The sequence below is a fragment of the Python bivittatus genome, unplaced genomic scaffold (assembly GCF_059951505.1).
Source record: "Python bivittatus isolate LINGU-HERP-01145 unplaced genomic scaffold, Pbiv_v1 ctg000610_np1212, whole genome shotgun sequence".
Lineage (NCBI taxonomy): Eukaryota > Metazoa > Chordata > Lepidosauria > Squamata > Pythonidae > Python > Python bivittatus.
The window spans coordinates 38,701,858-38,727,855 of record NW_028277088.1 but is presented as its reverse complement, the minus strand read 5'-3'; the positions used below and the strand labels follow the sequence as shown (position 1 = coordinate 38,727,855).

Here is a 25,998-nt window from a genome sequence, read left to right as displayed (position 1 = left end):
TAGCAACAGTATTACTTAGGTAACATTTTAGGTACCTTCTGTAGATATAATTATTTGCTATTTTTTCCTAACCTTATCTTGCTATGTATCTAAGTAAGGAACATGTTTGGCTCAGCTTGAGAGGAAAAAGGCCCAACTAGCTGTTTTCTAAGGAAGATGTATGCCATCATACACTAAGTATTAATCAGTCCATTTATAAGAATGGTATATATAATCAGAAATTTGAATAGCTTAATATTATTGAACTGATCATATCAGAAATGCATCAGGAATAATAGTGGCATTGAGGAGAAATGGTTTATACAGAATGAAAAATCTAATTTTTTATCTTGTTCTAGGGCCATGATGAAGAAGCTGTTGTGGATACAGGCAAAATCAGCTCTACTATCAACACAAACTTTGAGAAAGAAGAATTAGAAAGTAAATACTAACATGTGTTTTCAAGTATACTACAAGGAAATGAAAAAAAAATAGGAATCCCAGTACCCTATTTGTAATATTGCATGTGGCATGATTGTTATATCATTTACAATACTGTTTGGAATTTCTGCCTCTGTAGTGGGCTCATTCCATAACATTAATAAAATTTTTGTGTTTCGAAGGTCAACCAAGAATTTCGTTTTACCAGATTGTTCTCAGAATGTATAATCTATTTGAGAAAGTAGGGGTGAACCTTCATGTAGCTGGCAGCAACAGTGATGCCAGAGCTGAGGAGTGCTCTTAGGTAGTTCTCCCATTTCAGAGTGATATGCCTGGAAATGAAAGATAGAGTTGAAAGTTCTTGGCTGGTAATCAATTTCCAAATGAGAATGTTACACAGAGGGCAAAGTATAAGTAACACTCTTGAACAAGAAACCTGAGTGAGCTTTACAACTTCCTTATCCAAAGGAATTAAAAGGATTATGAAAAGCCTGCTTGTTTGATTCTTCTCTCCTATTGGTGGGATATTTCAGTCTACACAAAAATATTGATGTCTCCAGTGGCTGTACACCGCTATTAAATATAGAATGTTTGATTGCAATGCAACACTGACACTGTTGTGCTCCATGCAACAAGCCCTGATTTTAATACTGCTTCATTAATGGAATTGCAATGGAGTGTTTAAGGAAGATGTAGGGAGCCATATGAATATTCTGTATTTTCTGCATAGTAGCAGCCAATTAAAAATAGGGTACTAATATATATTTACAGACATACTAGCTCCATGCTTGTCACTGTCCTTTTAATACTTTTTCCCTTTTTCTTTTGGCTTGTTGGTTGTGGAGAAAATTAAACAACTTGGTTAGATAATTACTTATAAAAGATTACATCATAGCTGCAGGAATCAGTGTTGTTGAAATGATTTATAGTGTGTAAAATGTGACAGAAGGAAGTTCACTACAAAGTTTAGTCAGACACTTTAAAATAGGTTTGTGGTACTGAGAGTAATTTACACAAAGGGCTCAAGGCTTCAATTGGAACTTTTTGAAATGAGCAGTGCTCAGCATTTACTTATGTTAGAAATTTGGCTCCTGAAAGAGCCTTGAGAAAAATGACTTGTGCCAGTGTTTACAACATAATTTCATAGCACATTTAATGGGGAAGAGGGAGTCCCATTAGCTTGCAATTTATTTTTTATCAGATATAATTGTTTGCATTTAATAATACTGATAATTTAAAACAATTATTTTGAAGTAACTAGTGTACCTTATTTCCCACACTCATTTGCCAGAAAAAATATACACATATTTGAATAAATTTAATAATAATGAAACTGAAACAAAAATTACTTGGGTAGAGGCTTCTTGTATGAGAGAATTCATTGCTAGCATACGAATGACTTCAATGTTATTTTTACGTTTATACATTTGCATTTGTTGTAACTGGAAATTAGTAACTCTGCTATTTTTTATTTTTTTCGTGTAAAAACCAGCTGATTTGGAATTGTCTTGTGCTACGATGTGTGATCTATATAAGTGTAGTGAACATCTTTTAAATATTTTTAGCGCTAATGACCTTAGCAACTAAATAGAGTTTGCAGATTTTGTCAAACGACCTTGGATAAAGTCATGTCTGATCAAGCCAAACAACTAGCTCTGGAACTATGTGTACTATATTTAGTATCCTACATTGTGTTAATGCTGTTATATATTGATTTAAGCTAATACTGTAACAAGCTTTGTTTGGGATCAGTATGTTATTGTGCAGGTAATCACTTGTATGCTTTATACTAGGGATAGTCAGCTTGCTGTCTTCCAGATGGTTTGGGTGGTAGCTTGACTGGCTAATCAGTCAATAGTTCTGAGAGTTTTTAGTGTGTGTAGGACTGACTGATGTAGAGGAAAGAATTCCAGCTCCCCTCTTGAGATAATGATTTATTCATTAGCAGAGAGAGTGATTCTAGAACCCAAACAATCAGGAGGAGGCCAGAGGCCAGCTGGATACATTTGTAATTAAGTATTGGAATGCATTCAGATTTCAATATTCATGCCAAAATAAGCTATATTATTCATTATGGTAGAAAAGGATATTACACATTGTTCAAACTATCAGTTATCTTGAATTGGCAGAATAGCAGTGGTAATAATGAATTTGTTACCAAAGATTATTGTGCATTCCTATTCCTTTAATAGTTTTTTTAGTATCAAATCAATTTATAGGAAATTTTTAATTACAAGACATAGTTGGCAAAACAATTCATACAAGGTTGTAGATTTGTAAAACAAAACAAAGGAAGAGGTGATGTCCCTAATTAAAAAATGTGCTGTAAAATTGGCTTCCCTATCGAGCATTTTGCCATGAATAAGCTACATGTAACAAAAAAAAAAAGCTTACTTTTGGGAGAAACAGTTTTGTTCTGGTTCCATTGAAAAACTTTGAGGGAAACTTGTTTTCTGAAACCTTTTAAAGTTTAGTGCAGCTTTCAAAACATTCTCAGTTCTTATTTCTCACCAGTAACATTGTTTAGTGTAATTAATTTACCAGAAATTTAACCTGATACTAGAGAACTTTCTATGCTAGTATCAAAATAAGCTATCAGTTAGTGTAGTGTCAGATGATGGGAGGAAGACAAATGTCCTTGAAAAAGGGGGGGAAAGAAACAACGTATCTGGAAAGATTTTAAAGCAGATAATAAATCTGTAAGTACCTTAAAAACATTTCAGTGATTACTAGATATCAGCTTGGTTTTGTCAGTAACTAATAAACCAAATCTTACCTTACATTTTGATCAGGTAAGTTCCTTAATTAGGTTGTGGTAATGCTGCAGTTGCCTTTCCTCATAAGCATCTTCTTGGGTTTTGATCTTATGGCCTTTTGAAAACTTTTCAGAAGTAAGCTTCCTACTACTAATAGGCATTCCCCGTGCATCTTCTCTCTAACATAAGATCATGAGGATGATAAGAGGGTCATCATGGCACCTCAAACCTTACTTTGGAAGTGAGCTGTTCAGGTTATGACCCAGTTAATTCATCTCCCCAGACTTTGGGCTGATCCAACAGAAGCAATGGCTTGGTACAGTTTCAGATGCTCTTTATTAACATTAGCATGGACACTTCTACTATATTGCCAGTTATAGGAGTCTCAGACTTTGCTTTCTGGGTGGGCCATAGCATTTTTGTAGTTGCCTAAATTCAGACTGTTTTAAATCAACAGGGAATTATCCACTTTATAGCTTTTTCAGTTATTTGCCTAATTATAAATTTTACATGGGTTTGGTCAGAGGTCAAAGTCATCTATTTATTTATTCAATCAGTCAATTTATATGGCCACCCATTTCAAATACATACATGACTCTGGCCAACAATGATTCAAAACAAGATAAAAGCTATTGTAACCCTGATCCTGGGGTTACAACAGTAACAGGGACTGCAGGGATTAGTGTCTCTAAGTAATGCAGTCACATGACATTGTGCTTTTTGACCACATTGCTTAGTGATGGCAATCCCAGTCCCAATTGCCATTGTATCCTGCAGACTACTTGTAACGGGACAGGTAGTTACAACTGGGGAGAGATGGTCCTGCATGTAATCCAGCCCCAAGCTATGAAAGGCTTTATAGATAACCAGCAGCACCTTGAATTGAACCTGGAAGCATACTGGGAACCAGTGCAGCTCACAGAATAGAGGTGCCACATGTCCTGAATGAAAAGTGCCCATAACTCTCTCTATATTTATATATACAGAGAGAGAGAAAGATGAGTTCACATTGAATGAGGAAGGTAGTACATTTGCTTGGATTCCCATTTGTTAGGCATGAAGGTAGATACTTGTTGTTGGAGGACTATGTCTGCTGCAGCTTCTTCAGGATTTGGGCCTGGGCCTGAAGACTGTGTCTGTGGTCTATCTGGTTATTGGAACTAATACTGGAACTAATATTACAAGGAGACATTGGTGACTTGATCAATGGTTATCAGGGTTCCCAGAGGCTCTATAGCCAGTGTGTTAATTGTTGGTCCCTTGGTGGTGACAGTGGGATTAGGAATGGGCAGTCAAGCTGTCAGACTTCACACTTAGGCTCAGCAATAAATCATGGTCTCCAGACACTTAATCCAGCTCTCAGTTAAACTTGGCAGAAGACTCCTAAACATGACTAGGCTAGTTTAGAATCTTCATTGCAGACAAAATAAATTCTCAAACAAAACAAATGATAAGGAAGTCAGAGACTTAAATTTCTATGTTCAGGGGTTAGTTTTAAACCTAGCATCTTTATCATGCCTTTCTGAATTAACAGTCACTTGGTGGCTTTGTGAAACAGTTTAAATATATTTACATAATAACTTCCTCTAGCGCCATCACCCTTACAAATACTATTCTTGTTACCTTTGCTTATTTTGGGATCTTAGCAGGTATTCAGTTAATTGGAATTTAGCCGTGGCACAAGTTACAACTGAAAGTTGCTGCTTTCAATTTATAGCATATAATATATAGTGGAAGAGAACAAACTTTGAAAGGGAAGAGATCCTGGATTTTCAGGGGAAAAAAGATGCATGTTTTATTCCTGATCATAAAAAAAATATGAAGCATTTGGATCATATCACTGCTTCATTTCTGCCTTTAAATCCTTAAGGTATAACATTAAATAATCCTAAACTAGTGGACCTGGCAAATGATTTTTGTTCCTTGCTGTTTCATTTTCTTTTCAGTAGTTCATATCTAGCAATTCGAACTTGTTTTCCAAATCTGTAGTTTGCTCTGCATTTTCCTTTTGGGGGCAATTTAATTGTTTTTACTTTCCTAATATATTGCATAATGTTTTGGATTAAGGTCATAGAGCTGTATATATTGGTGTACACGTCCCCTTTGGAAAACAGGGTCGACGGCGTCATAGGCACCGTGGTCATAAACATCATAGACGAAGAAAAGAAAAGGAAACTGACAGAGAAGATGGGCGGGAATCTCCTTCCTATGGTAAGAACTTTGTTAATACTTTTACATTTGTAATTAATCTAAAATGGGTTAATGTTTGTCTGGTGGCATACCATTTTCATGTAATTCAGTTAAAAATTGGTTTTCTGTTTTCCCGAATGTATGGTGTACAACATGGCATCTTTTCCTGGAGCAGATTGTCAGAGTTCTGATCTCATTATTGCTTCTTCAGGGGAAAGAGAGACATGAGACTAGCCCTACCTAACAAGCAGAACCCTTTTTACAGTTGGTCCTCTGTAAAAGATAAACTTTTGATTTCTACTTTTTGAGGTTTATTATTATTATTATTATTATTATTATTATTATTATTATTATTCTTTCTACCTCTTCCCCAGCCATAGTCTTCTTGACTCTTTGTAGGATGGGAAAAAGGGGTCTTGTTGCAGAAGACTCATGCCCAGGGAGTAAGGTGATCTTACCCCCAGTTGTTGCTTATGGAAATTAGACACCATTATGATCAACTTCATTTCACTGTGCTCCCAGGGCAATGGAAAGAGAGAAAGATATGGTGGTATAATGAAACACAAAAAGGTTGAGGGACCAGTGGCAATAATTGGGGACTTTCAAAATAAAACAATTGGAAGCTTCTTTAATTTTGTCTAAGCTTTCACCAAAGGATGTTTTCCTTCAGGAAAGTTATGCATTGTTTGGAGCAGACCATTTCCCTATCATATGTGATCATAGGCAGGAGTTGTACTCCTGAATCACTGCTCACTTCTATAGGGGGGTGATGGTTTGTTGGCCTTTAAGGGTGACCTGCCATTGAGGCTTCCCCTCATACTTCAGAAAGTACTACATGTTTAACAAATTTTCTTCAGCAATTGCAGCCTTTGAAAAGTGCAGCAAAGATTGGTAGTATAAGTCTGGAAAATATGTGGAAAGGAATCCTTTGTTATATTTTAGGTATCAAATGCCCTCCATGGAGTACAGAATAAATTCAGAATTTCTCTTACTATAAAATTCTGTTCCTTGAGCTCTATGAACTTTTTACTTCACAGTTTTTCTTCCATGATCAGCAATGTATTTCTTTATCTTAGGGCTTCTGCCATCATCATGCATGTCATGTGTAGTGGTAAGAAAACTTTCAGAAGTATTTACTTCCCTTATTTATGTGCCACTATTAAATTGTTCCATTGCAATCATTTGCCTACAATATCTTTAGTTTTGTTCAGCAGATGTTCTTGTGGTTACAAGTTGTTTGTTGTGTTCTGGATCTTAAGTATTGAGACTGGATTGAGAGGCCTTTACTATCTGAGTGTCATGATGGCTCCTGTTTTTACACATCTATTTGGCAGAAAGAGAATCTGGCTCCAAGTATAATACAAATGAGGGTATGCACTGGGAAAACACAAAACCTTTGTAACTGCACATCTACAATCCAAATAGGAATGCCAATGAGGGTATGCACTGGGAAAACACAAAACCTTTGTAACTGCACATCTACAATCCAAATAGGAATGCCATGTAACAAGTGAAACAAAAGTTTTTAACATTAAACTTCTAGAGTATAGCAGGAAGATATTGTTCACTGTGTTATAGCCATGGGTACTATTAGATGCAAATTGAGTTATTGTTTCTGGGCAATCCAGGAAAGGAAGGAAATAAAAAGTCTGAACATTTTCTGACAAACTCTAGCCCATTAATAATCTAATAATTTAAGGAAGCCTGCATAGAAACCCCCCCCCCCACAAAAACTCTTTATTTTGCTGAAATTAATTGTCACAATTTTGCAAACTTTAACACCTAAATACACAAAATAATTGTTCTAGGCTGACTACAGACATAGACAGTAAAACAGTAGCAACTGTATGGAGCAATAGTAGTATTCTGGAGCTAGACAGTGTTGGGAAATGGAACTCAGGGCGTAAGTCATGGAAATGGGAGTCAGGATCATTCTAAGTTTAATAATGTAGAGAAGGGGGAGAACACAACCCCGTCAGACACTTTGGTAGCAGGAATGGGATTGCCTCCAAACTGCATTATACATGGATTGCATCACTCTGACATAAAAATCTTGCCTATAACTTGCCTCTTGGAGCTGAATGAACAGTAGTTTTACATCAACATCTGTGTCATAAGGACCATTATCCAAGAATGCCCTGTTTTTTTAGTTAGATTATTTATAATTAAACAATAGTCAAGTACAGATTTACATTTTATAAATCCTACCTGCTCATCTCCTTGTACTCTTTCATAGAAATAAGATTGTGATTAAGTAACTGACTTGTGGATAATGTGATTCTTATGTAATTGGTACTGTATTATGATTGCTTCAGACTATGATAGTGGCAAGGCACAGCCTTACTTATCTGAGAAAATAAGAAAGTCAGAAAGGTCCTTGTCATGAGAAATCAGTCTTTAGAAGCAATCTGGATATACTGAAATATCTTTGTTTCTATGAAATGCTTTGTTTCTATGCTACTGACTGATTTTTTGGTATATTAAAATACTAGTGTTTTTAGCTACAATTCAATATTTTGTAACCACTTTTCCTTACATATAAAAACTCCACAAATGATTACCATTTATAAATGATGTTGCTTGAGGATTGTATCTTTAAATATTATTTAAATATAGTTTCCTAAGTATGGTTCTCATCTATATATTTTTTTTAAAAATGACAACCATTTTTTAAATTTTTCATGTGTGTTGTAGTGATTTGTGTGGGGAAAATAATATCTAGTTCACACGCTAGTTAAGGCTGGTATGCTTTACTACTATTCTGTATTTTGTCAAACCTTTAATAAGTTGCATCAATCTATTATCTCAGTAGTACCACTTTCAATCTGAAATACTCACACTTTCTTCTGAATATAATCTGCTGCTGTGTTATCTGTCTTTGCTTTTTACCATGTCAAATAAAGTTGTAAAATGCTTTGATTTAATTCAATCTTGTAGATAAGCCAACTAAGTGTGGTTTATGCTAAAAAGAAAATAATCAGAATATGGAGGAAGAAGGAGATTGCTCAGTCATATGTCTCATTCACATAATATCAAATTATGATTTGCTTTAGGTGAGCAAGTCCAAGGAGTTCTTGTGCCTAAGACCTAATTTACATTCAGTTCATGAATATCAGGGTTTTATGAGTATGCAGGATACATCTTTGTCTACTTGCATTAATCATTTCTGTTCATAAGGTCAACCGCATGGGCAGACAAATCCATGAACTGAACCTGTGTATGACTTAAGCACTTTAATAACTGTATTTTGTTATATTTTGGTTTGTTTTTAATTAGTTTTTTTCATATAGTCATCTTGAATTATTATCCACAAATCTATTGAGATCTGATGAACTAAACATCTAACAGTAACTATGAATGATACTTTTATAGAAAGATAATGGTAAAATATTGATAGCCCTTTTTATTTGCTTTTTCTATTCCATTCTATCATGAATAAGTTGTAAATTTATGATTAGCAGTGAGTTGATGTGGGTAAGAATGTGGATATTTACCTAATAAGTGTCTCAAATTCAATTTTCATCAAGACACACCATCGCAGAGAGTGCAATTTATCCTTGGTACAGAGGATGATGATGAAGAACACATTCCCCATGATCTTTTTACTGAAATGGATGAACTTTGTTTTAGAGAAGGAGAAGAATATGAATGGAAAGAAACTGCCAGGTAACTTGGAGGATAATTCCTTTTGCTTCTCATTCATAATTATAACACTAAGAGAAGTGGGCATGCGTTAGAATATTTGAGGATCATTGAGTAACTGTAACTTAAAAATCCTTAAGCATATTTCTTCTTGCTTACTAGCTATAGATATTACCGCTTTGTCTAAGTAGAGTTTTTTCACATTTTTGTAAAAGTTACACTGTCATTTCACAACCTTGAAAAAATAAGGTAAATAAAGTGAAATCCTATACTTGGACCCATTGAACTCTTTGGATTTTAATTCTGAGTAGGCAAATATAGATCTCCGTAAGTCTCTTTAAAAAGCAAGTTCCTAAATGGTACAGGGTACGTGAGAAAGAATAGATCAAATATAGATTTGAGAAACTGTGGCAAATGAGAGAGCTTAAATTAAGATACCAGTGTAGACTGAATACGATGGCTGTATTTTAAAAACTAAGACTTTTTTTAGTGTACATGTTCATTATGCATATGTATATTGCAGATGGCTAAAATTTGAAGAAGATGTTGAAGACGGTGGTGAACGGTGGAGCAAACCTTATGTGGCTACCCTGTCTCTCCACAGTCTATTTGAATTGAGAAGTTGTATTTTAAATGGAACAGTCATGTTAGATATGAGAGCCAATTCACTGGATGAAATAGCAGGTTATATACATTTTACTTAAGATTTTTAAAATGTGTTTTATATGTTTTGTAAAGTAATTAAAATATGTTTTGGTCTGTTTGCAAAAGAAACATGATTAACAAAGCAATTCTGTGCTCTAGTTGGAGTGCTCTGTAATACTGCATTGATACTTCAAAATCCTGTCTGTTGTAGCCCAGCAGAGCATAAATTAAGACAGACGTTTGTATTTCACCATCTTTTTCAGGGCTTTAAAAATAGTTCTTTCTGATTGGAAGCAGTGACAAGGACATTGTTCAATTCTGCTTGGTTTAGGATAAATGCTTTCCTTTTCAGATCAGAATTGCTCAACCGAGCACACTCCCATTCTTGCAGTGACTCTCAAGCTCTATTATGTATTCTAACAGACCATCACCAGAGCTGCTAATATTTTTAGGATTAAACAGAAGATTATGATCCAGAGTAGCTTTCCCTGATTTAGATGTGCTCCAGATGGGTGAATGAAATTCCCGAGGCAGCTTAACTATTGTTGAGAATTCTGGGAATTGAACTCTAAACATATAGAGGGTGCCCAGGCTAGAAAAGGCTGTTCTAGAGCAGGAATAAGGTTAGTGATTATTTTTCCTATGAATAGCTGTTAAATGAGAAAAATGAACTGTGGCCAGCAGCCAACAGTGGGTAGTTTATAGCATTGTTGAATTATGTAGGATTTTTTTCTTTATCACCTCATCCCTACACTAAGCCACCTTTCCTGAAAATACCAAAACACAATGAATTCCCTGAGGAGAATTTAAAAAGAAGAATATGTCTACGATATCCCAGCAGCTGGATAATACAGAGAATCATAAGTTTTAAGTGTACTCAATTTTTGTTAGGCATTTTATGATTTAGTCCTAAATATGTTAGATACTATCTTGTTAGACATTTCCTACATACCCAAGGCTTGAAGATGTCTCTCAAGTTATATTAATATTTAATACTTATTTTAAATTTCATTTTTCCTTCATAGACATGGTATTGGATAACATGATAGCTTCTGGTCACCTTGATGAATCAATGAGAGAGAATGTCAGAGAAGCCCTTCTCAAAAGGCATCATCATCAGAATGAAAAAAAGTTTAGTAATCGGATTCCCCTCGTCCGATCCTTTGCAGATATAGGCAAGAAACATTCTGACCCTCTCTTGCTTGAAAGAAATGGTGAGATAAGTTGTGGCATCCAGTTTTTTTTAATGTTGAATAATATAATGCAGAGATGTGAGAAAAGTCAGCACATGCAGGAAATAAGATCAGAATTCTTTCCTAACAGATAAGATATTGTATAAAAAGTTCTGCAGAAAATAACGTTATATTTATATCTTTTGAACTCTGAAAGTTTAGGACTATGATTGGACCATTGAACTCAAAATAAATTATTTTATAGTTTTGTCTTTCTAGTACCTTAAATCAGGATATATGTGAAAGCAGAGCTATGGATATTTTGTTACATATGCGATGTCTGTTTCTCCTTTGTTTTCTGAATCTTCCTGTTGTCAAATTCAGTAATGCCAGATTTTTGTTGATATAAGCGTAGAAGTTAGCTTTCTTTTAGTACTAATTAAGGAGTCAAGCTTGGGAGAAAAGCTTTTTTTTTTTTTTTTTTTGCCTGAAGGGATACCTTGGTTTTGCAATTTTGAATATTATGTATGTCCAGGTGTGTATATTTGATTTATTATAGGAATATAATATTATTATAGGATATACAGGTTGTGTGCTCTTTATTCATTGATTGCTCCTCCCCCTGCCCCTGTCACATTTGGAGTAGTTTCTGATATTCTGGGAATCTGTCATCCTTTCAGGTAATTTTCATTTTAATTCTGATGTCTGAATGTTTTATTCTGATTGCTGCATCTTTGTTGGCTTTTGAAGAATTTATCTTTCTCAGGTTGCTTAATTTGGTATAAGCTGTCTAAAGATCTAAATTGCTAACCAGAAATTGGATTGCTTTCTAGTGAACTGTTCAGTATAGTTAGGAACTAATAATAAATGCAGATTTTAAAAAAATTCTGATCTAAGTATTTCTCCTTTGTTCTACTCTGTGATTACTTCTGTTTGGAACTCTCACATTAATTTGGGGGCACACAATAAAGGTTTATGTATTTTTATATTTGTGGTAAGGATGCTGATTATCAATTTATTAGTCACACATGTAGATATGCATGTTTTTGTTCACTGCATATTATTTTCTAGAAATTTGCATTAAGAGGTCTTTATATTTTTATTGCATATTCAAAATAAATAGATTTCTATTGCAAGCATAGCACTGTGGTTAGGGCTGTACAAACTATTAACATGCAGTGGTTTTGGGGAGTACGTAATTTAGTTCATAAAGCAACCTTGTGAATGGTTTATATAGTGCTAACTCTGACTTTTTCTTCAATGCTGTTGAGCTGAAGTAATCACAAATTTTATATATATGCCTTTTAAATGTTCAATATGTATAAATATATGCTGACTTTTTTAACATCTAAAATTCTGCTTAGCACTCAATATTTTGCTTATCTCACCTATGGCTGAATACATTATACCTAAAAAGTTTTATAGTATCAAATAATGTGATTTTATCTTCCTACTGAATATTTTCCTCACTTTATTTGTTTTATCTCAGGGGAAGGCCTTTCAGCCTCCCGCCATTCTTTACGAGCAGGTCTCTCTGCCTCAAATATTTCCCTGAGAGGAGAGAATCGTTTGTCCCTTCTTCTCAATTACCTTCTTCCTGGATCTCCAACAACCTCAAGGAGTACAACCCCTTTACCTACCCCACAAAGCACTCCACCTTCCAGTCCTAGGTGTGATCCCAAGGGAACCACAAATTTCCAGCCAACTGAGCATCAGGTGTCTCCTTCTAATGATGATATCCCTAAAGTAGTAATTCATCCACCTGAGGAAGATTTAGAAGCTCAGGAAAGCAAGAAGAGGACAGAGGAAAATAGTGACATAACATCAGGCAACTATTTGAACTCAAATTATCCATGTGTGGTGCTTTCTGCAGCTGAATCACTCCCACTGCAAAATTTTTAATCACACAGCTTTAGCACCCATGAATTGTACATTAGTCTGCTATTTGTTTGCATGCTTCATTATTTTTGTGTGATATTTTCTTGGAGAACTTTATTTGGTATTTTGAAATAGATGAAAGAGTTGATCTTAATATTAACATAAATATTAATGCATTGAAAGCAATTATACATTTGAGCGTTTCTCCATACTTTTTTGTTCCTTAACAAAATGAATTCATTCAGCAAGTGCTTCTGCTTTAAAAAAGAAAAAAAGGGGAGGGGGGAAATTAGTTACACATTTGTAAACTACAAAATGGTGGCCTTTTCCTTACTTTTAAACCTTGTAATTCCCATAGGTAAGGTACACTAGATAACTTGAACATCATGATCTCTGTTGTGAAATCTCTATCTAATTTTTCACACAACTTGGAATTCCTAATTTAAGGTAGTAATAGCACTCTTTTTTGGAATTACATGAAACTCTCTTTGAATATTTTATTTACATAATAAACATTTACAAAATATTTTATACTATCTTATGCAACAATTAAAGGGTTATTTCAGTGGAAAGAGAACCCTGCAAGCCTGTTTGGGTTCTAAAAGCAAATTGTAGGATGAGTGAACACTTGTGCTTTGAAGATGATACGGACAATTCACTACCTGTATGATGCATCTTTCTTGGATTTCCTGGACTTTTCATGCAGAGATTTAGGTACCTGTTAGCACCAAAGTATGGGGATGCATACTCTGGCTAAAATGTGAATATCTAACCATAATCATAGCTGTACAGCAAAAATTGATTCAGTTTCAGGTTATCTTTTAATTCCATATGTTTTCTTCCATAGTTATATAAAATATTTTTATCCTTATCTTTAGCTAAAGTTGCCTTCCAGATTAGCTTACAAAGATGAGGACAGTCCTTGTCATCTTGGTTATAGTTAGGCTATAAAAATCATGTAGGAATAATGAAAGAATATAAATTGCTTAAAATTCCTAAAGAATAGAAGGCAGTTTATATATCTTTTGGGCAGAAGAATAGGATATGCATTTTCATAATAATTACATTGCAATCGTATTTTAACCAGAAATAGATTTCAACAAATCTGCAATAAATTTACCTTTAACTGATATTGAGTTATTTTCTCGATCAGATATTTCATCTTTTTTATTTATTTATTTTATTTATTTATCATATATATATATATCAAAACTATCAATTTTCAGCCAATATGGAAGAAGTGTAGTATTGCAAATAATTCATTAGAGAATAATATAGATTAAAATTCCAGACTTCTGGAATGCAATGAATTATACTTCTACAATTATACAACATGCTGAATGCATGCAAAATGATCTAATGTTAATTCATTATAAATCCAAATTATTTCTGTTCCATTTCATTCTCTCTCCCCAGTACCACCACCACCACCACCACCACCATGCGAACCATGCCCAGAGTTTTGTAATAAGATATGTATGGTTTGACTCAAAAACAAACAAAAAAATCAGTGTAATGGGGCTGTCTTTCTGCTTCTGATATTTACAGTTTTCAGTTTTTAAAAACCTACCTGCCTTTATTGTATAATTAAAAATTATGACCTTGTTTCTCCTGAACATTTTTCTTAAGATCTGTGTTTGTTTTAAAAGCTCCCTAGAGGTGCTTTTTATGGTGTTATAGGGAAAGTTATTTAATTAAAAAATAATGGAGAAAAACAAAAAATGCTAAAATCTGTACCAAGAAAATCTGAATTCTCCATGTGTTTCCGTATGCTGTGCTATTCTGCTGGTTTTAGTGTGATGATTTCATGGATAAGATGCATTTCAGCCCCCAAATTAGTTTCACCCTTTTAAGTTAAATTTCAATATTAAATGTTAGTGTTGAAAGTAAAGATTTTAAAAGCTCTTCTTAAAGCTTGTCTTCATAGAAATGTTTTAAAAACATTGGCTAGAGCCCAAGAACATAGCATTTTCTGTTCAGTATGAAATTCTGCAATTCTGTCAAATCAGACTACATGTTTCTGAGAGCACAGCTGAATATTAAGAGTACTATAAAGTTTAATGGCTTTGGGATTTTAACTTGTTTACATTATGGCAATGTTTAGTGATAGCAAGGCTAAAATTAGATCAAAGCAGTGTAAACAAGCAAAACTTCTGCATAAAGTAATTGAGAAGAATGTCCAAGAAAGTCGATCAACAACCTAAAATTGGATCTATTTTGAGTGGTGTATCTCATATTGCTCATGGTGCTAGATGCTTGAGAAGTATTTCTCCTTGTTGTGTGTCTGCTGAAACTTCAAATAGGGCAGGGCTAGTCTAAATATTCTGTCAGTATGCTTGTGAATCAGGAGAAATGGACAGAATTGTGAATGTTCTACCAACTTGGGGGCATGTAAAAAGTTGATATATACAGTGGAACCTCAGTTTACGAACTTAATTCGTTCCGTGACTGTGGCTGCAACCCGAATTGGTCGCAACCCAAAGCAAATTTCCCCATAAGGTTCAATGTAATTACCATTAATCCGTTCTGGCGTGCAGGACAGGGAGGCGGCTATTGCTTGGAGGGAGAGTCCCCCTCCCTACGACCACATGTCAGGGGCGGAAAAATGGCCGCGGACCACGTGTCGGGTGGAAAAATGGCCGCGGACCACGTGTCAGGGGCGGAAAAATGGCCACGGACCACGTGTCAGGGGCAGGAAATGGCCGCGGACCATGGGTCAGGGGCGGAAAAATGGTTGCGGACTGTGTCACGGGAGGGAAAATGGCCGCGTATCCTGTTCGTACTCCGAGGCGGAGTTCGCAAACCGAAGCAAAATTTTGCAGCCGGAGCTGGTCGTAACCCGAAAAGTTCGTTAACAGAAGCGTTCGTAACCCGAGGTTCCACTGTATTGGGATACTAGTATCAGTTCAAAATGTTTCTCAAGGTTGTTTTTAATTCTGTAAAGAAAATTTCAAGAAATAAGTTTTACTTGTTACGTGTGTGTGTGTGTGTTCATTCCTATGGGACCCATCAAAATAATAGTTAATGCATAATAATCAATTTCAGGGCATTCTCTTTAGGTGCTACTGAAATGACTAAATCCATTTAAAACTAGTCTGAAAAATAGGCAAACTAAAAAATTTAACTATCCATCAGAAACTGAACTAGAGAAGGAAATTTGTATCTGACTAAGGAAGGAGTTCAGTGACCTTGCTGCAGTAACTGGGAAAGTGCTCTTGCTTTCCTTAGGAGTGTTAATTGTAGTGACAAGGAAGATTCTTTAAATATTCTGTTTTAAGGTCCTGCCTTTGGTAGACTGTACATCTTTGTTGTGTTAAAAAAGCATTGGAAAGAAGACTAAGTAGATCTTTTGTAAGTCAAGCTACCATTGTAAAGAGAATCCTCTCTCCTATATAATTACTAGCTAAATTAGGATAGGATGTAGAGAAATGCTCTCAGTTGAGTTGATTAGAAGATTCATGCTGAAAAAGCTGGATCTTTAGTTTTTCTTGTAGAGAAACTGAGTCCATATAGAAAACAGTCATTATCTAGAAATGAGTTTGAAAACAGGACAGAAAGTAGTGTAATTGATAAGGTACCAAATTATCAAATTATTGGCCCCAGTCGAACTTCTAGTATTGAATAAAGTGAAGCTTATTTTAGCAATCTGAATGTGATGGAATTAAAATGTTTGTGAGCCTTGATAAATTCTTTTCCAGATCAGCTGCTATTTATTTACTTGTTAGATTGCATCTCATATTTCCTCTAGGAGGTCAAGGCAGCATTACAAAGGCATTATAGAGTTTCAGCAGATTCTGTTCCATCTCTACTATAATTCATTTATCAAGAATGACCAAGGTTATTAGTTCTACAATCAAGTCAGAAACACACTGAAGTAGATAACTGAGAATGTTTATATTCATTTCATACTTTTTAAAAGGGCATGTACCATAGTTGTACTTGATCTTGCTCTGCCTGGACATGTGAGCATTCTCTGAGCTGTTGGCACTGGTCCAGGCATCCAACATTGGGGCTCTCCTGGATCTGTCCAGGGACAGCAGGAACCCTTGACAATAGGAGCCAGATTTATTCATAGGAGGAGATCACACAAATTCATTTATTATTTTAGGGGATCATGATACCACAAAGCTTGGTAATCCCTGGTATATACAGTACATTCCCTCAAGGTTGCATATATCCATATTACATATTGGCCCCTACTAGCTTTGAGTCTCCTTGGCATGTTTAGCCCACATAGTTTGTTTTTTTATTGTGGCCCTCCAGATGTTGAATTATATTTCCACATATCTAACATTGGCCATGCTGGGCGTTGTAGCTGAGCAACATCTGGAAAATACAGATTTTCTATTCCTATTCTAAATGATAAAAAGTTTGACACGAGATATTTTGCATGCAGTTGCATAAATCAATGACGACATGGATCTGTTAGACAAAATTGATATATTTAATATAATGAATCATTTTCCTCTTGAAGATTAACCTACAGTTTACATTCAGTAACTATTTTCTAGATATGTGCAAAGTCTACTATTTGGATTGGTATGGCCCAGAGGAGAAACAGAACATTCTGGAATTGTCTGTAACATTCTGTTCCCAAAATAATAGATTTTGTACATATACTGTTTTCCTATCTTGGTCCATTAAACACCGAATGAATGATATAGGATTCACTCACACCCATGTGGTATATTGAATTAAGTTTTGGGTTAGGATGTAAGAAACTCCATTAAATCTTGAGTTAGCCATGGACCTGAAAATCAGCTACCCATTTCTTTTCATTTTACTACATACAAAGCTAATTACTGATACTAGGTGCAATAACTGTTCCATTAATCTCCAAGTAAGAATTTGATTTTATAGATGGAATACTATTTGAAGTTTGTTCTTATGAAGGTAAGCAATCTTTTAAAATAGAATTTTATAGGTTGCTTACCTTCATAAGAATAAACTTCAAATTTAAACTTCAAACTTAAGAATCTTTACTTATGGATAAATTAATTATTTGGATCATGGCTTAGATCCTACTTTAAAAAGTATTCTTGCTTTAGAACTGTCACTAATGGATGATTGATAATATTCTAATGGTTCACTATAATGTTAAGATAGTTACTTAGGCATTCTAAAGTACATTTTGCTTTATTTTGTGATTTTTTTCAGACTTAAAAGAAATTATGACATTCCTGTAATGCATGATCCACATTGGTGGTTAGATGCACATTTTAAAATTTAAAAGTAACACCTTTTTGGTGCATTTTGCAAAAGGCCATCATTTAGGTAATAGCTAATTATAACATTTAATGAGCATTCATTGTTTTTCAGAAAAAATAACTTGTTTGGCAATTTTGGTACTAATGCACTTTTTGTTTATTAACTTCCACATTTGCTTTTAGAAAGCTGTCACTGTTGTTATGTACCCATGCCTGTTTCCAGATGACATTATTTTAAATATGCTTGTTTATTCTACTTGTAGGGCTCTTAGCATCGCCACAATCTGCACCTGGTAATTTGGATATTGGAAAAAGTGGAGAATTTAAAATTAGTGGAACAGGAGGGAGTAGAGAAAACAGCACTGTTGACTTCAGCAAGGTAAAGTTTTTAAGATTTAGAGAACATGGCTTTGTGAATTTTTCGTATTCAGAATATAATACTTGTTTGTAGTTAAGTTGTATAATATAATCTCTTGAAATATAGTTCTAGAATAAATTAGTAGCAATACAGGTATATTTCAATACTTATCTGAAAGTAGAGGATCAGTAAGAGCCACTTTGGTAGTGATTAAAGGCCCCAGGCTAGAAATCAGGAGACTGAATTCTAGTTCCACTTTAAGCATGAAGCCAGCTGGGTGACTTTGGGCTAGTCACTCACTCTCAGCCCTAAGAAGGAAGCAATGGCAAATCATTTTTTAAAATGTTGCTAAGAAAACTTCAAGGACTTGCCCAGGTAGTCACCAAGGTTCAAGACTGACTCAAAGGCTACATATGTACTGTACTTACATACATACATACATAAGTATGCTGTGCCACTTTTATTATTTATCACTTATGTTAGTATTCTACATAATTGTTTAAACTGTCATTTTGTTCTATTCATTGTGAGCCGAGAGTCTACTGAATACGGTGGGGAATGAATGAACGCATGCATGCATGCATGCATGCATGCATGAATGAATGAATGAATGAATTTCTTTGATTCATATTTTCAGTCATCCTCCTACAACTGGGACTGGAGGGTATTGTCAACAGTAGGGCAGCTATAATTCCTCATATAAATATGTTATGAGGAGAGAATGATGATTCCAGGAACTTCTTTGGAGGTCAAAGAGAAAAGGAAAGAGGATGGAGAGGAAGGTGAAATCAGGGTTCATTTGGTGGGTGGAAGATTCCAGACTGATGTGGCTGACTTACTAGAATGGAACAGTAGGAATATAGAGAAAGATCCACCTCTATGATAGCTAGAGATAAGATGCAGTCTCTAAGTTTCCTCTTCAAAGAGGGTAGCGTTGCAAAAAAAGTATTAAAAGATCTGAAGTCTGACTGGGTAGAAATTCTAAATTAGCATTCAGTCTACCCTGAGCAGTTTACCATCAGTCATGGAAGTTCAGTGGGTGACTTTTGGTCAGTTATACTCTTTCAACCCAACCTATCTCTCAAAGTTGTTTGGGAGAAAATAATGGAGGGAGTGCTGTGTACACTGCCTTGAACCCTTAAACTGGAGACTGGATATATCTCAAATAAATTGACAAAATAGTTGACAGTTATGTGGCACAGAACCGTGAGAATTCTAGTCTAACCTATCTGAAAGATTCCAGATTGTAGAAGACTGTGTTAAATGTCTTTCATGGTAACTTGCTATTTTAATAGTATTCCTTTTTTTTTTTTGAATAGCCATATTTAGTTAAAGGCAATAGCAGAAGATATTAACTTAGATCTGAAAAATTACAAGCACAACTCACCTTGCAGAATGGAGGTTTCCTACCTCTTCTTTTATGCTGCAGCTTCCTTTGTCCCTGATTATAGTGTGTGGGGCATAATGGGCTGTAACTAGGGTGGGGAAACAAATGCAAATTGAGATATATTGCAGGAATGTATGTATGGACCTTATGCTATTATTGCTGTTATTTACTAAATATGTATGCCACCAAATCGCCTAACTCATGGTGGCTTACTACAACATAAATTACAATAAAACATCTATGGTAAGAATAAATCACAACCCAGGTTACTTTGAACACTGTTAATTGAAACTATTCATACCAGATTCCACAAGGTTTCCAGGTTAAAACAATACTTTTCAATTACTTTTCAAGTACTGTGTTATATTCAGTACTGCTGTTAACAGTGGTGGTAGAGTAGTTTTCTGTTTTAAAGATTCACTATAAGTATATATGCTTTTAGTTACTAGGCCCATACATTTCTAACTTGTCCAGTTATTTATTTGATTGTTATGTTTTGATGCATAATAAAATTGAAGGACAGTTAATTATAGGCTTCTATGATACTAAGGCCAATTACTTTTACATGCAATGTCATGGGCTATGAGATTTATAGAAGAGTCCTTATGGTCTTGTCATTGGAACTCTGCCGTAGAGTGGACACAGCCCATTTTAGATGCATATATAGAATCCTGAATGTAGTACCTCAGTTAACATTGTGGCTTCCCAGGTCTAGTATGAATAAAGAACATTTAGAACTGTAAGTGTGGCAGAACTGCAAGGTTTAAATGAATAGACTACTGTAGGTTGATGGCACAGGATTAAAACCTGGTTTCACTTTTCACTAATCCGCTATACAGAATTGCTTCCTTTAGTGTAAAGAATGTTAATCTGCAAAGACGTTGCTATTTGTATCATCTATAATACAGTATTTCTCCTTTCAATGTTTTGGTTTCAATATATATAATTCAGCAAAACAGTGTAACTTTACTTAAAAGTTGTCTTAATATATATTTATGTAAGCAAAACGAATTTACATTATAGTTTAATCATGGCAAATGCCATTATTCCAGCTCCTCTATCACAGTTTTTATATTTTTACTTGGCCTGTTCTTCTCTGCACCTGCCTTGTCTCCTGTTGGGCAGGATTCTGCCTCCTGGCACTGTAGTTGTGGCACACTTGGTGTGGGACTCAAGAGGCCAGCTGTAAGTGTTTTTTTTCTAGATAGCTGTGTAACTGGTGTCTTAGTTTCAGTGATTTTTGTGTTTCTGTCTGTATGTGAGCCAATAGTTTGTATGATTCTATATATGATGGTGGTGTATTTTTATAATTATATACACAGTTCCCATGGGTAATTTGAATAACACTGAGGTATGAAGAGTTAATTCTCCAAAAATATATATTTTTAGATTAAATTTATAAAATAAAGCAATTGTGTATATAATTACACTGATTTAGTGGAATTTGTAGATATTTGTTATAAAACCTTTTTATTCCCAAGATATAATGTTAGAAAGTTTTTGTGATTGTATATTTTAACATAGACATTCAAACACAATATTTGTATATATGGTTAGATTAAAATGTTAATCACTCTGTAATAACACAGTATATTTTGTTTGCAACATTGTCACTTATCTTTAAATGTCAGTTTCAAAAATGCTTTACTTTAAATTAATATCGTTTTAATAATTTCTTTGAAAATAGGTGGATATGAACTTTATGAGGAAGATTCCAATAGGTGCAGAGGCATCAAATGTGCTGGTTGGAGAAGTAGATTTTTTGGAGAGACCAATTATTGCTTTTGTGAGGCTGTCTCCAGCTGTGCTTCTCACTGGTCTCACAGAGGTTCCTGTTCCTACACGGTAAAATAAAAATATACATATAATAAATCTTTAGTTGTGTGTATGATGTTGAATCTATATTATGTGACACAGGAATTTTTTTCTTGTTAGAAAAATAGTCTTTGCTGCTGCCTCTTTGTTGTGGGTTTATCATTGCTGGTTTAAAATCTTGTATGCACGGTTTTAAAAAATAATTTATTTTAAATAAAGATAAAATGTTATCTCTTGCCATTTAGAAAGAATCCTTGCTGTCATTGAGCAGTTCTTTAACTCTATAGTTCATACTTATTCATAATGTTTGGGTTCTCTTTAGTGGCAAATGCAGAAAATTAAACTTAAAATCATTTTCAGATGAAAAGAACTAATGGAAGGAAGGAGTATTATTAAGTAATTGTCCTTAAGAATGTATAGACCTGAATAAATAATTCAAAAAAAGAGTGATCATATAGTTTTGTCTTGTGGATATGGGATTCACCTTGCTAAATATATCATAAATTGTGATAATCTTTTGTCCAAGTTTTCATTTATTTTTACTGGCTATATCTGCATATCATGACAAGCCAGAATTCTTCAGATCACTCTTGCTTGCTTCTTCTTGCCATGCTTCCATAGTTTATTTACTGTAATATGCCAGTGTCATAACCCAAGGTTTATTCTTGGCTTTTGACTCTTCTGGGTCACATGTGAAAGTAAACACATTACTGAAAGAATGCACAGTTAGATAAATGGTGTAGTCCTACCTAGTCAATACTTCTCTATGTTTGAGGATACCAGATGGCAGACATTAGCTTAACATTAATACCTGGTATATAATATGGCAATTCTATAATCATACCTACTTTCTTTTCTATTTGGTAGTTAATAATTCTCCATACTAAATATTGAAAGATATATCAATTTGGTGAATACTTTATAGGAAAGGGCAATATAAAAAAAAAGATTACTGCACACATAAGGAATGTAGTTTTTTTAGTTGTAAAGTCGTAATTCAAGGTGTCTGATCAACCTGAATAATCCACAATATTTGATGAACACAGCAGGCACTCTGCATATAGAAGCCAACCCTCTGACACTGCTGCCTTTATTTATTTATTTAGAACTTTTATATGGATGCCCAACTCAAACAACATGACTCTGGGCAGCATACAGAAATCATTAGGCAGAAATACAAAAGAAAAATAACACATGCCACTAAAGCAAACTAAAACAATTAAATGGTGATCAGGACTAATATATATCATATCTCACCTGGGGAAAAAGACAGCTCTTACCTACCTTTCTAAAGGCCTGCAAGGTCCACCCAACCATATATTGGGGAGGGGGAATCATTCCAAACAGTTGGAGTCGCCATCCTGTGTCCCACCAGGTGACATTGTTTCAGAGAAGTGATCCACAGTGTGCCCTCCCTGTTGGAGCATATGAGACATTTTGATGGGAACCCTTTGTACTAAAATGTATTGATTCCTTAAAAGCATGCAGTTATCCAGTAAAGCTGCTTAAATGCCATGCCCAGTTTAGCAAATCAGAGGATGGGAATGGGAATATTGATGACTGATCCTAGTAGTTAAAATTAAGGAACTACATACATCAGTGTTTTACATTTCTTAGAATTAAAAGTATCACCTTGAGCTAAACTCTTAATTCAGATACCACCCTTCTCTTGTGTAATCTCAGTTTTCCTCTTGAAGTATATGTGACCGTTGCTACATTCCTTTACTGCATACTTAGTTTGTGCGAAGGATATGTTGTGGTGGAACTGAAGATATTTCAAATACATATTAAAATGGGGCAATATATTACAAAACTAGTTTTTATTTTGGTTTACGATTTTCAGTGTATACCAATTTTGTCCTCTGATCACCCAGCTAGCAGAGACAGAAGAGAATTTTCTAATAATTTTAACAATTTCCTATAGCTATGTTATTATTTTAGTAGAATGGAAAATGAATTAGGCCAGGGTGAACTACACAAAATATTCTGGCATATTTGCTAGATGAAAAATCATGGTGTCATTACCGTACATTAACACTGGATTACAAAATTTGTTTTAGTTGATGCAATTTGCCATTCCAATCCATTGTACCTCAAATGTGTTGTAAGTGGAACTCACAGAACTCCTAGTTGTTGTTGTTGTTGTTATATGCCTCAGCATGCTGATATTTAATAGTAAAAATTCTAGCTCTCGGTGACAGGTATCATTGAATTACTGCTATAATATCTGATCTTGCAATCCATTTTCATAATTCCACAGATTCCTTTTTCTGTTGCTGGGGCCAGCAGGTAAAGCACCTCAGTATCATGAAATTGGTCGATCAATAGCAACACTCATGACTGATGATGTGAGTACTGCCATTTAGTACATACCCCAAAGAACTATTTACTCTAAAATAGGCTGACGTCAATATGCATTTATATAATAAACTTAAATTTATAATGGTAGAGTATAATATATCATCTTGTACATACTTAAATATATATAAGTATATACACATAAGTACATACCCATTATGTCTTTCCCTGGCAAGTGGAGAGATGAAGTCCTATCTGCAGGACTGTGTCTCTCCACTTGAGTCAGCCCAAGTTCTCTGATTGTGTTGGGAGAAGCAGATGACTATCTCTCATTTTTGGGAGGTCAGGGAAGCCAAAGTCCAGAAGTGTTGTTTCTCCATGATGGGGCCAACCCTCTAGAATGGCTTCCCACAGGAAGTTGGATTAGCTCCGATGTTATTCGTCTTCTAGAAGCAGCTGAAGTTGGAGCTGTTCTGGATGGTGTTTGGGTATTGATGCCAGATATTGTGTTGGATTGTATATGTTTTATTATGGATGCTATTTCCTTTTTGTTAGCCAGTGAGAGTCCATGTGTGATTGCAGTGGGATATAAATTTGATCAATAAAAATAAATATTAGTAAAATATTAAAAAATAAATTATAATAAAAATAAAGTGCAGTAGGAAGTAAGAAATAGTAAGCCAAATAAATTAAAAGCGTATAATAAAAAAAAAGGAAATTGAATTAAATCTAGTTTATACCAATGCTGTTCTTTATACCTTTCCATACCTTTTTGTCCTTATGAATCATCCTTGCTTCTATCACATCCATGAATTCCTTTGTACATTGCCTTTTTCTTTTGTTTTTAGTCTTCCCTTTCATTTAATTAATTCATTTTTTCCATTGTTCTGTTTTACAATGCATATAGTTTGGCTATATGCCCAAACCACATTGAGGAACTTTCTTCTAGTAGTTTTTAATTTCATATTCAGTGCAGATTGATTCAGTATCCATTAATTCTTGACCCTGTCCTGCCTTGTTTACCACCCATGTTTTAAATGCTTTATTCCCATTGCATTCAACTTATTTTTATGTTTCTACTGATACACCTAATTCTTACTTCCAGATAACAAAATGGGTAGAAGCATGCTCTTATGCTTTCCCTTCTTTTGACAAATATTTATTCTTGCAAGAGATCAGATTAATATCCATTACCTTTCTACCAGCAGATCCTAACAATTCTCCATAAATTGTCCTATTTTTAGTAAGCTTTCTACTAAGGTACCCAAATCTATCTACTTGCTCTAGTTTTATATATAACTTGCCATTGTTTCCTTGACTTTCCCAGTCAAATACAACTGCTTTGTCTTTGGATTTGAAAATTAATGTATCATACTCATCACTGCATCATTTTTACTTATTTGTTTATTAAAATTCATTTATTAAAAAAAATACTGCCTAATACCTGAAGCTCTCTGGTAGTTTACAATAAAACACACTAAAATGTAATAACTAAAACACACTAAAAATATATAGATAAAATCAAATAAAGTACAAAAAAATACCATATAAACTAGGCAGCAGCACTAATCTTACAGAAACTAAAGGTTAAAATATATGTTCGTTCTAAAGCTAGCCATAATGTGTTTTTTATTTGTGTCTAACCATTTTTATATTAAGCTTATATGAAATAAAATATTCTTGATATACCGTATTTTTCTGACTATAAGACGATACTTTTTTCTAAAATCCTTACGCTAAAAATTGAAGGGTGTCTTATTCAAGGAAGTAAGCCGAGGAGAGAACCGCACGGTTGCAAAACTGCCCATACTTTGTCTCTGCAAACAGGCTTCCTCCTATTGCTAGCCTCCAATCATGAGTGAAATAGCTTGTCTCTGCAAACAGACTTCCTCCAATCATGAGCCTTATGTAACTGATGTCAGCTGATGCTGAACAAACCAGTTGGAGTAAGTCTGTGTGCAGAGACAAGCTATCGGCAGTTTCACTCTTGATTGAATGTAATCAGTTATGCAGAAGAGCATGGAAATAAAGCTGCAGAGAGACGGTTTGGACCTCCTCCCACCGAGTGTATCAGGTCAATGTTACCTAATTACTAAATGAAAATGTGTTCTGCACTATCTTTAAAATATTGATTTCTTAATTTTGGGTTGGAAAAGTGGCGGTCGTCTTGTACATGGGGGCGTCTTATTGATGGAAAAATATGGTATTTATATGAGGAGCTAACCAATCA

General features: G+C 34.6%; 1 protein-coding gene across 15 annotated transcripts in view; it reads left to right on the top strand.

The window, feature by feature from the left end:
• SLC4A7 (solute carrier family 4 member 7) overlaps positions 1-25,998 on the top strand; it is a 103,861-nt gene that overhangs the window by 31,618 nt on the left and 46,245 nt on the right. For 10 of the 15 annotated variants that reach the window (XR_015797917.1, XR_015797916.1, XM_088150824.1 and 7 more), the window contains exons 2-11: positions 339-420; positions 5,244-5,387; positions 8,894-9,032; positions 9,532-9,692; positions 10,679-10,867; positions 12,315-12,653; positions 18,174-18,289; positions 20,781-20,840; positions 21,343-21,500; positions 23,731-23,818. Coding sequence is in view for 13 of the 15 variants with exons in the window: in XM_088150824.1 (XP_088006950.1) it covers positions 339-420; positions 5,244-5,387; positions 8,894-9,032; positions 9,532-9,692; positions 10,679-10,867; positions 12,315-12,653; positions 18,174-18,289; positions 20,781-20,840; positions 21,343-21,500; positions 23,731-23,818 (1,476 nt within the window). In the remaining 2 variants the exon portion in view is untranslated. The remainder of the gene's footprint in view (positions 1-338; positions 421-5,243; positions 5,388-8,893; positions 9,033-9,531; positions 9,693-10,678; positions 10,868-12,314; positions 12,654-18,173; positions 18,290-20,780; positions 20,841-21,342; positions 21,501-23,730; positions 23,819-25,998) is intronic. The other 5 variants (XM_088150826.1, XM_025168108.2, XM_088150833.1 and 2 more) reach the window with 5 other exon arrangements.